General features: G+C 42.8%; 1 protein-coding gene across 2 annotated transcripts; it reads right to left on the bottom strand.

Annotated features, from left to right (window-relative positions):
- Positions 1–914: 914 nt before the first annotated feature.
- Positions 915–13,877, bottom strand: LOC310785667 (cytosolic non-specific dipeptidase-like). Of its 2 annotated transcripts, none has more exons than XM_083646811.1 (12): positions 13,668–13,877; positions 12,221–12,298; positions 11,079–11,222; positions 10,783–10,945; positions 8,979–9,067; positions 7,022–7,222; positions 6,749–6,833; positions 6,452–6,612; positions 4,693–4,857; positions 3,688–3,829; positions 2,835–2,982; positions 915–1,945 (listed from the first exon to the last, which is right to left on the bottom strand). In XM_083646811.1, exons 2-12 carry the CDS (start codon positions 12,278–12,280, stop codon positions 1,879–1,881), a joined length of 1,425 nt encoding a protein of 474 aa, XP_083502937.1. In that variant the 5' UTR covers positions 12,281–12,298; positions 13,668–13,877; the 3' UTR covers positions 915–1,878. The 2 variants fall into 2 exon arrangements, with proteins under 2 accessions (XP_083502937.1, XP_083502938.1); XM_083646812.1 differs by lacking the exon at positions 13,668–13,877 and adding an exon at positions 13,505–13,545.
- Positions 13,878–17,768: the final 3,891 nt, after the last annotated feature.

Raw genomic sequence — 17,768 nt, 5'->3', positions numbered from 1 at the left:
CCAATGCTGTAGTGTAGAACCGCAGTACCGTCCTTTGTTGAGTCCGCCCATTCAGCTATGTGGGGGTTTTCCCCCACCGTCTAGTCTCCGCGCGCCAGCCGTAGTAACATTCTGTGGGCGTTCCCACACAGACCGACTGTATCTATCTCGGTCCAAACAAATCAGTCAGAGTGATATCGCCGAGAATGGCCCCTTTACCTCGGCCAGTTTAACGGTATCGCTTCTCGGCCTTTTGGCTAAGATCAAGTGTAGTATCTGTTCTTATCAGTTTAATATCTGATACGTCCCCTACCCGGGGACCATATATTAAATTGATTTTTGGAACTGGGAGATGGAATAGGGGCTTGCTCCGTCCACTCCACGCATCGACCTGGTATTGCAGTACCTCCAGGAACGGTGCACCCCCTCTCATGTTAAAAAGAATATTAAAGGCACTGGACGTCACATAAGTCTGCTATTTGGCGTAGAGACATTCAGATACACACAGTAGTTTGTTAGGATGTAGCCAAAAACAAATTGTCTGCATTATTGCATCACAATAACATGTCCTATTGTGAAATAATCCCAATTATGTATTTACTTGGGTGGAGGAATGCAATGTGAATTAGGCAGTCCGTCAGTCAATAGTAGGCCTATACAGTATATATATTTATAATATAGTATCTTATAAATTACATACAGTAGATTTATCTTGAATTTGCCAGTGTTTACAACCCATGTAGGCCTACTGTAGGCTACATTCACTGCCTTTTCTGTGTAGTTGCATTGACATCAATCTGCATGATATATCATGCAGATGTCATGTGTGCACGAGTGACATCACTGGTCCACAACTGAACTCAAATCACTGTTTACAGTTTTCAGATATACTACTGATTTTGTAATGATACAAAGCTGGTTGAAAATTGGCAGTGTTCCTTTAATGTTATAACAATAAACTAGGGAAATAAGTAGGCAACATAAACTATATTAAGCAAAAAGAACAACAAATGGTGCATCGTCAGGACTCAGGAGTGAGACAGAGTGAATGGTCTGAAGGTCTTCTTAAGTCCAATGAGTACACCGGGCCCAGGTGCATCCAATCAAGACAAGCCAGTAGTATATGGAGGCCAGGATAATTGGAGGGGACCACAGATTCAAAACGTTAAAACAAATATTCTGAAAGTTAAAGTACATGTGGGGTTTAATTGGAGGCTTTGAAATTCAGAAGCATCATTCATTTCACTTACTGAAATTTCTAAAAATATTCTCATGTAACGTTATAAGCTTAGGTGTAGGACCCAAAAAATAATTGCCAATAAGTGCCAATAATAATAATAAGTGCCAATTTCCATTATTCCACTCAGATTCTTAATCACATACCAAGTGTAGATAAACCAGGGGGGACAGCAATATAGCAATACAGGCTAAAGAAAAAACAGGAATTTACTGTTCCCATACTTAGACATAGGTCATTTCAATATACGGAATCAACCAGACAGTTAATCAGTTACCACAAACGTGATATTAAGATTTCTTTTTGAACATGTATACAAAATAAAATACAGCAATATCTACTTTTAAATTAGAACTCAAGCCCCCGAATCAATACTTTGTAGAAGCACCTTTGGCTGTAATTAGGCTACAGCTTCAGATCTTCTTGGATATGTCTGCACCAGCCGAGCAGTATGGAGATGTTCGGCGAGATATGGTGGAGTAGATCACAACAACATCATCATCACAGTGTTTTTTTTGGTAATATCTAATGAGGCTTTATTGAAAAAGGAAAAAAAATTAAAATGTGTTTTATTTTGAGGAAGCAGTCTGTATAAAAACTCAGTTGTGTGCAGCAAATCAAACTGTCAAGTGTATATCTCAAGTTTAGTCTGAGGGGTCCATTCATTCCAGCTGGGAAACTTCATGGAAGTACGCGCCCAGCATCTTGATCCCTTGAATGTAGTTGGATCTGAAAATGGAGAAAATGAATTGGGGATGACATGGATGATCCCGTGAAACTGGTTAAGGTTTGAGTGAAGGAAGTTTCACCGGAAAAATCAGTCATGAAGTGAAGTGGCAAACACAAATGAGTTTGGTAATACTCAACATTTCAAGCCGTTGCATGTAATGGACATTTTACCTTTAGTGGTGGGAAAGTTGCAAAACAAAATGAAACAAGAATTTTTAACCTGGCTTTATTCAATGTTCAGATTGCTCTGTTCTGGAAATGATTGAAAATAAGCACATTTATGCCTCGTTTGCCCAATTAAACATATGATTTCAGAAAACTTGTAATATAAAAAAATAAGTGTCTTAATATAAGTAGTCAACTGGAGGAAGTTTCATCGTGATATCTATTAATAATCCTTTTTTACCCTATTCACCTGTAGTGTGTAGGATCATATTTAGGCGATTATCAAAATGTTCCCCTCATAGGATTAGACTTTCTCTCTCTCTTAGAACATATTGAGGACACAAGAGCCTGGACTAGTAATCAGATTACAAACGAGGAATTTGTCTTAGTGCAAGTACGCAGCATGGCGGTCCCATCAATAGCAGAAGACAGAGCCATACTGTTTTGTGACAAAGTTTCACTTTAAACTTTAAAATGTGAAACTTGTTGGTTCTGTCAAGCACTTCTCTGACATTTTGAAGAGTTCTGCTGCACTGAGCTGTTAAACCCATTTCTCCTTTGGCCCTGCAAGGTTTCTAACGAAACCTGTTTCAGCTATCCTGTCAGTGATCCAATTATAAACCCATCGTCAGAAATGCTTTAGCCACTGGCACTTTCACTTTCTAGGTTGAAACACAGCGCTTCAGGTCGAAAAGGACAAATGAAACAAGGCGTTGCGATATACCTGTTGAGTTTCTCGTTCTGAGAGTGAGCTCCATCGTCAGAGGAGCCGACTGGAAGCAGCATGACGTTGCGTCCTGTGGCCTCCTGGAAGGTCAGCGTGACCGGAATGCTGCCGCCCTCGCGTGTCAGGTCCGGCTCCACACCGAAGACTACCGGCCAGCGAGGGGGAGACGGAAGAGGAACAGCCAATATGAGTTCAAATAAAAAGTCAAGAGACTAAAGAAAATCTACAACAGAAGAACAGACTGTAACACGTCCTATTTGCCTAGCTGTATGTATCCATCCGGTCTTTCTTTAAGCGATCGCTGAATCAAGTAATGCGATGAGCTGAACACTCTTTTTCTCTGGGTGTTTTATACGTTTGCAGTGTTTCCTCTGTATTTGTTAAGCAGTGGTGCAAGTTACACTGCACTAACAAAATTAAGAATTTTGTAATTTAGCAGAATTTTCTAATTAACATAAAAAATGTACAACTCTGTGTAGAAAACATGTATAGCATTGCAACCTGCACTAGAGCCATCATTGGCACAGTGACGGATAAGGAACCAAAACAAGAAACCACCCTCAAGCAGCACAGATGATGTGAATGCCTGGGGAAACCCTACTCCTGCAGAGAGAAGCGTCTGCACATCCACTATGCAAACCAGGTGCTAGACTAACAAGGCTATACGTTGAAAAGGAAAAAAGTCTGCACTCTGGAGCATACTTAAACAACCTTCATCAGAATGATTCTGATGAAGGTTGTTGAACCGAAACGTTATCAATAAAACTCCTCTAAGTCTTAAGTATGCTCCAGAGTGCAGACTTTTTTCCTTTTCAACGTAAACCCTACTCCTGCCCCACAGCATCTGTACCTGTCTTCATGGCCTTCCGACCAGCCATGTAGTGCGGGTGGTTGAAGTCAGAGACCCAGGCCTTGGCTCCATGCCCCATGTTAACCTTTAGTTTGTTGGGGCTTTCCAGTTCAGCAAACTTCTTCTGCAGATGATCGATTACCTTGATAAAACAAGAAAAAAACATCTTCATTAGTTGAAACAAAGCACCAAACAACTGTACATGCAGGCGGTGTCTCGTCATAGATGCGTGGTCAATGGGTCAGTGTGGGGGTAATCCTCCCGTTTTCCCCCAAAGCCAGACACACACCCACACACAGACACACACCCACACACACACACACACACACACACACACACACACACACACACCCACACACACACACACACACACACGCAGATTACCGGAAGTAATGTGACCAACTGTATCTACTGTAATAACAATTGTATAGAGAGCCAAAGTGAACGTCACTTCCTGCCTCACCATAAGGTACCAGCGTCTGAAAAAATAAAATGCCACACATGTAAACTTTTGTCAATTTCAAAGATAACTATGCATGTCAAGAAAGTCGCAGTTTGTCCTGAAACTGAAACGTAAAGTTTAGTTTTGTCAATCGACTATATCTCTTGTGTCGCACAATATACGTCACACCATCAACAACATGAACTGGCTGTGACTTTCTTGACATGCAAAGTATTTTAAATTGCAAAAATGTACATGTGTACTCCGTGTGGTACACTTTAAACTGGATAAAAAAAAGTAACATGTGTCTCCGTTCACCACCATTCATATTTGATCAGACGCTGGTAAACATGGTGAGGCAGGAAGTGACGTTCACTTTGGCTCTCTATTATTTGAGAGGACATAATGTGAGATATTCAAGACATTTAAAACAAGCCATTTCTGTCAGTGGCCATCAATGGAGAGAACAATGTTAATTCTATGTGTTGAGTTCGACAGTATGTTATTCGAATTGGCGTTCTATCAATATGCATGGTGAATGTTAAGAGATTTCAAAGGCATGCCTGCTTCTCCACAACTGCGGGGTCCATGTCGGGGACCAGCCGGATGGAGAACTTGCCGATGACCTTGCGGGGGATAACGGTCTTGGCCCCTCCGTCGGAGAACGCCCCCTCAATGCCGTGCAGAGAGAGAGATGGGTACCTCCAGCGGTGCATCAGGATCTGCTCCTATAGACAAAATAAACAACAAAAACCCTGAGTTAACGACTGATGATCATGACTGCCATCCGTTTTGCCACTAGTGCACCCTTTACCACTCATCACTGTGACCTCTACAATCTGGTGGACTGGACATCTCTTCACACCAGACGGTCTCTTCACTGGCTCCAGCTCATCTAGAAAACTATTCTTGGCAAAACTCCTCTCTACCTCTCCTCCCTTCTGCACTTCTCCACTTCCGACTACAACTTAAGGTCCAGCAACTTCATCAGACTCACCATTCCCAAAGTCCGCACCGTCTTCGGTCGCAACGCTTTCTGTTTTTCTACAGCAAACGACTGGAACATCCTACAAAACACCCTCAAAGTCACTGTCCTCACATCACTCACTGCTTTTAAGCAAATTCTGCAACAGATCGTAGTCGACTGTTGTACCTGCTGACGGCCTCCCACCCGCACACATACCCCCCACAGTCCCTTCTCCTCTCCCCTTCCCCCACCTCCCGCTCTCCCCCCTCCTCCTTCTCTCCCTTCCTCTCGCTTTATTTCTCCCTCTCCCTTTCCCTTTCTCCCTCTCTCTCTCTCTCTCTCTCTATTATTATTATTATTGTAATTTGGACTTGTATATAATATATATACATCACTGAGGATACGTCCCAGTTATGCATCCATGCGATGTTTTTTCTTTCTTTATTAGTTAGCCTGGCCTAGCCAGTGACTCATAGGAATAGACTATGTGACAACCAGGAAAGACTGGTGACTACTGGAGAGTCAGTTGACAGCCGGAACAGGGACGGCACCCGGGTAGCAGTATGGGTTAGCTCCCCAGCCTGCGTCTTCCGTGAGGAAGAAGCCCAAAAACCCACGAGAGGCCTTTTAGGAGGGCCATTCAAGCCGCAAGTGGAGACTGCAGTACCACCAAGTACTGGTACTGCATGGTGTCCACTAAAATACCATCACCTCGGAATGAGATGTTTGGAGCGGGGGAGTCTGGTGCAGCGCACAGGTCGTAGACCTGGTGAGACGAGGGAGGAACCCGGCCGGGTGGCAACCCACAGAGCTCGGTCCCTCTACGTACCAGAGCTCTCTCCCTCCCCCGGTCCCGGCAGAGTAGTTCCGGAGCAGCGGATTGAGTGGCCCTGACCGCATGACCACCTTCGACCCTCCCTATAGGGCTGACCGTGGGTAGCTACTGGGACGTAAGTTGGGGCTTGGCCAGCCCCGGCTGGGTCACCTGGGCGAGGGTGTATGATGTTGCGAGACCCGAAACATCCTATGACCCCAGGGTACATCACTGAGGATACGTCCCAGTTATGCATCCATGCGATGTTTTTTCTTTCTTTAACATGCTCCTTGCTGCTACTGTAATTTTAACTTGTATGTATATAACCTTGTTTTTATTTTAGCCTCCCACCCCCCTTCCCTCAAAAGGCCATTGCTTTTTGTCAGGCTGCTTTTGTATATAAAAATTTGTTCTTACTTGTTCGCCTGGGTAAATAAAGGTTAAATAAAAATAAAAATAAAAAACTATAATCCAGAAAGATGCGACACAGTTCTATCTCTCGGTGATGTATACAACACAAATCCATGTTCTGACTCCTTGCCTTGGAGTCATGCAGCAGCTTTCCGACGCCGACGTCTTTGCGGTACTCGTCCAAGTCAAAATCGATCTTATCATAGAGGCCTTTCTCCTCTTCTGTGACAGGGGCCACATCGCTGTACATCCCAGGAATCAAGATCTTCCCCCTCTTGTCCACCAAGGAGCCTGTTTGGGCAGACAGAAACACAAACGTTTAAATCTCACCCAAAAACCTATTGGTGATGTCAACCAGTATTCACCTTCAAGACTGCATTCAAATGTGTTTTCATGAGAATATAATTCAATCAATGGCGCAACTTGCCCATAAGTGTAATGAGGTCGGTCATGGCTTCATGAACGGAGCCACCAAACACCCCCGAGTGAAGATCCCTGTCACTGCACTCCACCTAGGATTTAAAACTACACTTTAACATGGCGTCTAAAAAGAGAAAGCTACAGTAGATCAGTGTTCTGCTGAAATATTGCAATACAGTAGGTAACAAAAACATCACTTGTCATTCCTATTAATTACAGCCAGCCAGTTTCAAGACCAAGGCCAAGTCTAAATTTAAGCAGCACTACAACCAGAGCTCACCTCGAGGAAGAAGTAGCAGATCCCTCTCAGGCCATAAGTGATGCAGGGTTTGGTCTTGCCCAGCCAGTAGTTGTCCGAGATGCAGACATAGTCTACGTCTTTTAAGAAGGTGTCTTTACGAGCGAAGATCAGCTCATCCAGGCCCTCGGATCCAGACTCCTCCATCCCCTCGAAGCAGAACTTGATGTTGATGGGAAGCTCCTGCACCGTGAAGAAAAGGGTGACAAAGGAAAAATGTGTGGAAAAATGACAAGGCCACAGGAATAAACACGCACACTGGATATGTAAGCAGTATGAAAATGTATTTTAGCAGCTAAAGCTAAAAGGTAAAATGGTGGAAAATAAAGGGCAGAAGCTAAATAATGGCCGGAGGGAAACCACTTGAAGTGTAAAAAGCTCAACATGACAGTGAAATCACTGCAGCATGAATTAGCTTAACATCACATAGTGAAATCACTGCAGCATGAAGAATAAAGAAGACTATTGATTTCAAAAACTCACTGCCAAGTTGCCACGTGGCCATCACCAGTTTCAATCTCTGAACTGACTTAGAAAATCCACTCAACAAGAAAGTGAAAGTGAATTTTTCCAAACAGGCCAAGCAACAAAATAGATTCCCCCATGTTCTGGGGCAGCCACACTGTGCCCAATACCTACTTTATTTTAAGTAATTTTATTATAGATGATTTATAATCAACAAAAATCAGCTGAAGTTCAGTGCATCCCAGTTTTGAGCAGGATGATTTTTAGGCTGGACTGATCACTTTAAAGCCTTGGATATTTATTCTCATTCAGCGGTTCAACAGGAGTCACAGTTCAGTATGTTTTTGTCCTCTGGGGGGAAATGGTGTTCGTGCTTTGCTTTGGTGTCTGGTGAAAAAAAAAATCATGTTTCAAGTAAGCAGAAGTGCTATAGATACTGTGTGTCTGTGTGGGAATACCCACAAAGCGTTACTTCCGGTATTGTTGTGTGTCAGTGGGATGAATGGTGGACGGTGGGGGAGAAAAACCCATATGGGCTGACTCACCAAATGTGTTGTGGCTCTACACTACAGGATTGGGGATTCAAGAGCAGGTACTTAGTCTGTTGTCAAATGTCTGACGTCAGATGTGCGTTTACTTCAGGGGTTGAATCCCTGATCGTGTCTGCCTGTGCTGGGCTAGTAGCTAAATGCTAAGTATGTTGAATGGGGAGAACGGGAGGATTTCCCCCCGTGCTGCTGACCCATTGGCCACACGTCTATCACGAGACACCGCCTGAATGTATGAAATTCCAATGTTTTTAATTATGGAGAAAAATAATTGTGGATGAAACCGGCAGATATTTGTGTAATAACGTACCAGCAAAACATAATTTGAAAAACAAACAAAAAAACAATTTGTGTTGAAGTGTTTTTCTTTTTTAATCACTGCTACTTACTCGACTGCATCATTATTAATGATGATATGTTTTGCCAGGGCAGGGTCAGCTAGGCTTGCCAGGGCAGGGTCAGCTAGGCTCGGGGATTCAAAGTCTTGCTCAAGGACGCTCTCCTTTAACATATATCTCATAATATAGCAGACATCTGATTTTGACTGGTCATTCTTCAGCATTTGAATTTCTCCTCAAAAGCAAAAATGGATTCAGTGTGATATCATTTGTTTTAGGGCGGGAAATAAAGCTGGTTCAAGCTGGCCAAGGAGCAGGTGAGGTAACTTGGCTCAATCATTAAATCAGAGATGATAAGAAACGCCTCCTAGACTTAATGACTGCAGCTGCTTCACCCAGAGACCTTTGACCACTTCTCCTGCTGACGACACATCAAAAAGCAAATCAGCAGATGGAATGATGATTGTCCAAAATGCTGCATATCCATTTTGTAAAAAGTGATTCACTGTGGGCTTCTCCCGGGACCTGTTCATTGCCTTTTGTTCTAGATCAAATACATGTAGAAGGGAACTCTGGTGGGAGGTGTACCTGCTGGATCTTCTGGTAGGCCTCGATGCAATTAAACCAGGCCAACACCGGACCCTTGTCATCGGTCGAACCTCTTCCATAGAGTTTGCCTGCAAACAGAGAGGAGCAAACAATCACTGTATTTGACCGTCAATACTCGTTATTGTTTTTACGAATAACATCTCACATTATGGAATTACAACATGTCTAAAACTCCCTACTCAAGCAACTGGCTTGTAAAACGCGACAAGCAGGAAGTGAGCTAAACAGAAATTAATGAGACCGGAGGAGAAGGAGGATATGGAACTTTCTATCAGCTGACTGTCACTAGAAAATACATGAGACCATTCATGCGCCAGCAAAAAGAAAAGGGGAAAGAGGTAAAAAGTTGTGCTTTAACTGGACTGAGACAGTCAACCGAACTTGATGTCACCACAAGTGAACATGCACACTAAGCCAGATGGGTGTAGCCATGTGAGCAATGTGACAGAATGTATTAGTCATAATATGTATTTATTTTATTTGCCAATTACAACCGTGGACAATGAATTTGACCTGGTTAAACGTGTGCAGACACATTAGAAAACAGTTACAAACTAAACATGACAGGTTACAAAAGATAAACATTTCAAATAGACACAAAGCTTTAGGATTTTTCCAGCAAAGCAACACGATTGGCATCATTGGTAACATTAGTGAGTGGGGGTTGTGGGTGTCTGCTGGTGCAGTCATCTAGTATAAACCATAGGATCATATTTCGGGGTAGGTTGAACCCGAAAACGATCAACTTGAGAATGCTGTGCAAAACCAAACAAGGATCTGCTGGTGCAGTCAAGTCACAGGTGTGCAAGTAAAAGTAGGTTGACAAATAGCAAAATATACCAAAACGACAGATATCTCAAATATTAAGGTGTCCAAAAATGAATGGTGCTGAATAGCTTATATCAAAGTACAGTTTCCCCTTGACCTGTAAACCACGCAGATAAGACGTGACTGAGAACAGCAACTAGAACGGACTTTGGAAATAAGTAACAAACCAAGATATGATCAGGACTATTTGATAAATGCTCAAAGATCATTTGGACAACATAGCACACATACGCAATGACGATGAAAACGACTTCTCTGCTCAACCAAGAAGTATTGGGAAACGGAAATGCCGCCGGTTATTTTTAGGGCCTGCGCAAAATATTTTCTGTTCTCTAGCGCCACGTAGTGGACATAGGAAGTAAAATGTAACTCCTTTCTGCAGTGTCCAAAACGCATGCAAATTCAGAGACGTGTCGCTCCGGGGGCCGTCTAGCGAGGAGGCCGCGCGACACCCCGACGTGTGCGGAGGTGCAAGGGCCCGTTCAATGTTGCTTACAGCTTTCATTGAGTTTGCTCTGCTCAACTTGAAAAATATTCAATACACACGCGTGTGTACTGTGTACGCACGCCCCCACACACACAAAACTTGGTAGTTTAGAGTTTAGACGATTGGCTATAACAATTAATCCAGACATCTCCAAATTCAATTCAAGATTCTATGTCCAAGCACTATTTTGCCATTTTTAAAGGTCATGATAGAATATTGTTGTTCAGTAGTCTGGTACCTAATCAGTGAAACTTTATTTTCCTCTCAAACTGCTCACTCGGTTTCTGGCAAGGCCTCCATCAGCCAGGTCTTTTCTACAAACCTACAGTATATCTGAGTGCAAAAGGTCTACCTGCCAAAGACAGATCAGAGTCTGTAAATATGAGACTGAACTGAATCTGGCTATTTAGTACTACTCCACCCAAACAACAACCACAGGTTATTTTTGACCGAATCAAAGAGTCTCACCATCTTTCTCCACCAGAGTAAAAGGCTCTGTATCCCAGCCGTCATCTATAAGGGCTGGCTGGACGTCAAGGTGACCGTAGATACACACCGTCTTCTTGCCCGGGTCCGAGCCCAGACGTCCCAGGACAATAGGCGGCAGGGGGATCTCTTCTCCGGAGGGAAGCTGCACGGCCAACCATTATAATAACTATCAATAGCTATATTTATAGGGTACTTTTCTCAAAGTTGCTTAAGCAGCGTCATCTTACACATAAAACCTGAAATCACACGTACACAGCACACACTCGCGTTCTAACCTTCTGCATGCCAATGTCCACCATCTCCACCGTCCCCCCCAGTCTCTCGATGTCTTTGGCTGCCATCTCCATCATCGTCTTGATGTCCCCGCGCTTCTCGGGCCAAGCCGACACACTCGGGACCGCCACCCATTGGGCGAGGCGCTGGGCAAGATGGAAAAACAGGGACGATTCAGAGCAGCATTCACATTTTCTATGAAAAAGCCATTTGTATTTCACACAACCTGACTGAGTTTGGGGGGGGGGGTTTAATGTGCTCATGTAGCTGAAGTTTCATTCAAAGTGTGACAGTTACCACATCAGGCCACAAAGTGTGACTATAACTACAGTTATCACAGTTACAGTGACTTAATGAACTCCAGTGGGTCTACATTGGCTTGTGATGTCAAAAGGATTGTGAAACAAACTCAAACATTACTGCAGTCAAACATAGTAATGGATACATTAGAATAGGGATATTAACATGTGTCATTTTTCAGTGGAATCATGTAGTGATGATCATGTTGATTTTGGTATATATATTGTGAAGTATGCTGTCTAAATTGATAATAACCAGCAATTTTTATTCAAATAGTCTATATCAGCCACTCCCAACCAAGGTATTGCAAGTGGGCCGGCACATCATTTGCAAAACATTACGATCTTCGTGAAAGGAAATGTAATTATAATAATTATGAATGAGAATGCATTTCTCCATTGTTGACTCATACCGTTATTTAATCTGTAATCAGTTATTTGTTAATTAGCCTATTGCAGACAGCCCCTAATTTTTTTAGTTTGATTTCTGTGTGGTGCTGATGGACAGCTCCTTTTATCGTTAAAATAAAGTGTTTTGAAAACGCATGACTTCATTTGACCTCAGTTTACGGCCGGATGTGGGCCACTTACATTTCTGAGACTTTAAAGTGAACCATGAGTCGGAAAAGGTTGGGAACCGCTGGTCTATATTATTTGAACATTTCAAGTTTCGTCACACCTAGCATTATCATTCGGTCCCATGGCATGAACATCAATTATTTAACATGTGACTTTAACTTGCATACAGTACGTGACTAATCAATATTGAAGATATATGATTATATTAATTGTGGTATTGATTTCAAGTTTCAACCATATTGTCCAGTCCTTTAGATTGAACTAACCTCAATGTAGAGCTCCTGGTGTTCGTCCACATACTTGAAAAGTGCTGAGAGATGGGCCATCTTTGCCAGCAACAGCAGCTGTGGGTTCGACAGGCAGAATGGTGTGAGACTCTGCCCTTCTCTCCATGCTATAGAGATCTACTACTGGGAGGACAAAGACCACGCCCTCCTCCGAACCTGCTGACAACAAGTGTCCTCGCAGTCACTGTCTGACTTCCTCTATCGTGCATTCCAGTGGTCAGAGTGCTGCCGAAGCTCAGCTTGTTTCATATCAAGAAATACAGTGCCACTGCTGACGGGCAAATTACTTTGTGCTGTCAGCTTCAGACAATACTGCACAAAGCAGTACTGCAAATGGGTCCATTTTTCTGGAGTACCACCTGAAAGCAGAGCTGATGTCTTCTTAGACAACAATGATGGTGATCAAAGTATTTGGGTGTCTTCTACAAGTCTATAAATCTTTGAGCATGAAGTGAAGAGAGATATTTATGAGTGCTATGGGGATGAGAGTATCACATTATGATGATGATTATTAATGCTATTAGATATTAAAATAAGATTCTTGTTATTTCTGCAACTGTAAAGTTTAATGTCAGGGATTTTTCTTTTGTAATAATAAGCAGTTTGGGAATTCCCATTCAAATCGTTATGAGATATCAAAATTTGGCAGGTCAAAGCCATGGTTGACTGAGCATCAGCTGGGTATGGCAAAGTGTGGCACTTGTGACTTCCCATTCTTTGACTATACAGAATAAATTGCATATCAATATCTTGTCACTCATTCATCAGAAATTATGCCAAGTTGGTAATTTTGGTAGTAAATTAGATGCGGAAACTTTTCCATGCATACAGATTGAGTGCATCCACGGATCGCCCCCGGTTGACTTGCTGACGTTGCTGTTCTTTGTTTTTACATATTTCATTGACGTTACATGAGTTATTCACAGCAGAAATTATGAAAAGTAACGCTGTTTACATTACATAACTTATGGTGTGCCTGTTAAAGGCTTCAGAAGGAATAATCTATCATCCACCAGTGGTGGATGATAGATTAGTAATGCATGATAGTTACATGTATATAACATAACATGTTAGTAATGCATGATAGTAGATTAGTAGTTGGACCACCACTGACATAAACTTCATTCACCTAGTACGAGAAAATAATTAACCCAATTAGCTAGCTAGGTGGGTAGGCCTAATTTATTACTTTGTTAGCCAGAGCCTAATAGAAGTGTGTGTCTACACAAAGTAGGCTAGGCTAACTTAAGTGAAGAACGTTACATGTCTGTAGCATCTTGCTCCAGCTGAGTTGGTAACCTCTATCTGTAACGTTATGCTGGTAAACTAATCTGGATGATAGCGGTCCTGATTTCCAACAATAGCCTGTTGTCGATTTTCACCACCGAAAGACGAGTAAAGGGCAGATAGCAGCTTGCAAACTCACTTTGTGTTATTTCCACACAGCAGATTTCCACATGTGACTCTCTCCTGACAGGCACACACACAGGCTGCTACTTCCTGGTTTTCCTGTCAGACTGGCTGGCTGGCAGCTCCGTCAATCAAACGTCAACAAAATAAGAGCTGCGTTTATCCCGTTTATCTGATGCAAGTAGTGAACCTTGTACAAATGAAAGCCGATACGAGGAATGAAACGTAGCGGATTGCATGTATTTATCGCGCAAAGAATTGTGGGAGTTGTAGACTTTGGTACTCTTCCGGTGTTCTAAATGGGCGTGGTTATCAGCTTGGGATTGGCTGACCAGTGGGTCAGTCTCCTAAAGGGCGTGGCAGTGGCGAAACCTTGCAATAACTGTAATAACTGTCTCAATAACTGTGCAATTACTGCCCCAAAGCTTTGCTTATACAGATCTATAAATAACTGCAATATCTGACTTATAGCCTTGTTTACAATCCAGTGTGGTTTACATTAGGCTAGTCTGTACATATAGGTATACAATTATTTCTGTTAATGGTCACTCTACATGACACTAATTTAATTAAGTTAATTTTCTTTATGTACCTTTGTTGATCGATGTCCTTGTTTGTTTTAGCTTGTATGCATACCTTTTCTTTTTCCCTTAAGTAGCCTACATTGAGAGCAACGGAGTCATTTCGGAGTCAAACCATAACTGTCTTTATAGTAATGCATACGTTGTCTAAAGATTCCAGAATAAAAGTGTTTGAATACATTTTTATTCCCATATAGGCTACACAAGCATTTACAGGTCTGGAGCCACAAATCCTTACGGTACCTAGAAGGAAAGGAAGGAAGCTGGTTACAAGTGAACACAAGCGGCACCACAAATACATTCACAAGGCAGACAGTATTAAAAAAAATACGAGTAGAGGTTTTTATTGTTCAAAAAAGTACCTAAAGCGCCTGAAATTAATCAATCACCAATCCATCGAAGCAACGCTTCCGGCAAATCTTCTCTGATGGGCTGCACACTTCTGTGGAGCACATGAAGTAGATCTGTGGGGGGGGGGGGGGGGGGGCATTTTAATCATTAGATATTTTTAGTCTTTCAAAGATTGTCAAATGACATTTGTGTGTGTGTAGGCTACACACCACATTGCATTACACAAGGTCAGAAATCCCAGTTGAAAGACTAGCCGCAGTGGCTGCTGACCAATAGCGAGCGACCATGCGCCGTCCTCCTTGAGCACGGGGCAGGCATCACTGCCTGAGATGTCTGCCTCTGAATATCGTAGTCTAGTCAGCCGCAGTATCACAAAAGTGCACCAGCCGCCACTGGCTAGCCGCTAACTGGGAGTAAACTGGATAATATTGAACTCAAACTGCATCATAATTATTAAATGTGTGCACATTTAAGCTTCACGCAATCTTGGAGCGGTTAAATTTGGGGTTAAGGGAACAATTCATTCCCTTTGACCTATAGGCCTATAATAGTTTCTCGACTCACTTCTTCATCTAGGTATTTGCTGGTCTGCACATCCATGAACTCGAAGGCTTTAACCATGAAGCGCCTCTGGTGGCGGTTTGTTGGCAGGTCGATGACGTGAAGGATGGACACGTGGCGGTCGTTGGGGTTGGCACACCTACAAGACAAACGTTAGTTAACTGACGTGATTCCCTTGGACCAGCTGTGACACACCATAAGGATAAGGGGCAAACTTAGCTAAAGGCAAACGACAGTGCTCAGATATTAAGAGTCATTCTTACCCTTCATAAATGAGCACAAGAGCATTCCTGGCAGAACGTGGATAGGCTAGACAGTAGTTGACAAGGATTACTGCTGGGATTACTGTTTCAGGTCTTGGAGACATCACACGCAGTTCAAGATAGATTGGTTTGCCAAGGAGTAGGTTCAAGGGCTGGTGGTATGTGGGGTAGTAATCAGAGTAAGTCTCATCTAAACAGAAGGGGATGCAAAGCATAATGTATTTCTTTTGACGTTTGATCAGGAAATGGCAAACGAAGCCATTCAGCACATGAGTGCAACTCAACCATCGGGATTTTACTTCAAACGTGTTAAGCGCCAATCACAAAAAATGCATTTGGTTTGCCAGATAACATTGGAACAAAAGCCAACCTGTAGCAATGCTCAATTCAACTGCAAACAGGCCATTGGAGACAACCTTTGAAGGGGGACTGATACTGGTGCTCTTCACCATGTAGCCAACGCTGACCAGCTTGCTGCCATCAATGCCATATTTGGCATAGCGACACTCAATCATGAATCTACAAAAGATATTGGGTAAGAACGATCCTGATTGTCACAAGCTGGATCAACCCTGCAATTAAACAGGTAGTTAAAGTTTCGAGACGACAATGTGCAAAACAAGATCGGTCTCAAAACGAATGTGCACAACATGATCAGTGTAGTTAGTGCAAGACCAAGTACTGCAAATGTTACAATGACTAGTAGTATGACTAGTAGTTACACGTTATAAAAAGGTTGCTCAAGTCCATTTACAAAAGGAACCAAATGAGGTAGAGGCACACAGCGCTTTAACAGAATGAGGTTGTATAGCGCTAAGATTAAACTCACCTGAGGGGATCGTCTCTAGTGATGACACCATACCTTAGGTTGAGAGTTTCAACAACTTTCTGCACTTCAACCAGGTACACCTTTACCTCACCAACATCCTGTCGTTAAAAAAAAGGCGGATATTTGTCTCGTCAGGTAGCTTTCAGGTTTCCAGATTGTTTGCATCTTTGCTGCCAGGTGATGTCAGAGGCCATTGGCACTAACATGCGTTTTCTGTGATCAGATTCCAATCGGATAGTGCTTGTCCACATTTGCCTGATTTCATTTACACCTGGCTTTAGCATGCGTTTTGGCTGATCGGATTGCAATCCAATCACCAAATATGGGTGTCCTCTCAATCTGCATACAGTTGTTGTATGCGGATTGAGAGGACACATTGGATTTACACTTGTGTTCGATGTGGTCACAATGCGTCCCTGACCACCTCCGGAGGTGGTTTGGCCGACCAGATCGCAATCCGTCTTCAATGCGTCTTGGGGGCATTTACACCTGTACTTTCAACTGGTCAAGCACTATCCGATTGCAATCTGATCACAGAAAACACGTTAGTGCCAGGTGTAAATGGTCTCTCAGTCACCTTGTGTTGACATCAGCTTGCACCAAAGATCAGCCAATAGCAGGTGTAAATTAAATAGCATGCTTTTTAACCATAAACGTCAGGCTTTATATAGATTTGAGTTTGGTATTTAGTTAGTCTAAAATGCATACTCAAATGTTATGAGCACCAAAGCAGACAGCTACTAGTGAAATATGGATGAGGGCATCCATGTTCAATGTTCTCCTCAATTAGCAGGGAGGTTGACCTAGACAGAGTCTGCCTGGTACCATTCCCTTACAGTGGCAGGTACTGCACCTGCGCATTATGCACAGCCCACCTTAGCTCGTGCATCTGAGAACAGGACCAGTAGACTGCACTTGGGACAACTTACGTAAGAATGAGCTCCACAGTCTGTAACTGAGAACTTGTAGAGTGCCAACTTTTCATTAACCATGATGGGTTTACAGTGTGGGTGCCCTGGAAGAACAAGCTTGGTGGGGTCCACAGGGACGGATGCAGAGTCATGGTAAATGGCAAAGACGAACTCCTCATTTGCAGTGCACTCTAAAAACACACGCACACACAAATTTGTAGATTGCACCAATTGCATTACTGTTCAAATTGACAAAGTGAGAAACTGCTTTTGGAAGTTGTCTTTTACCCAATGTGAAGCACGTAACGTTTTAAAATAAGATAGCAAATACAGAGAGAGAGCCATTCCATCCCTACTGCACAAAAGAGAAGTCTTACCATCTACTGGGTAGTAGCAACACAATGTAGAAGGATCCACACAGCAGCCCATCTTGTTACAGTCTGAGGGGGATATTCCTGTTTGGCCACAAGTCAACTGCTCTGCTTTACAGCAATCTGAAAAGAAGACATGTCAAGGAATTGTCAATTCTGACTCACAATTTTAAGGACTGAGTGAAGATGGTTTCGTCACTAAACCATCTTCACTCTAAACTTTAGTGTGATCTCAGAAAACAGCAGCTTA

Source organism: Poromitra crassiceps, assembly GCF_964638095.1.
Source record: "Poromitra crassiceps genome assembly, chromosome: 11".
Taxonomy (NCBI): Eukaryota; Metazoa; Chordata; class Actinopteri; order Beryciformes; family Melamphaidae; genus Poromitra; species Poromitra crassiceps.
Note: the sequence above shows the minus strand (reverse complement) of the source record. Positions and strands in the feature narration are given on the sequence as shown.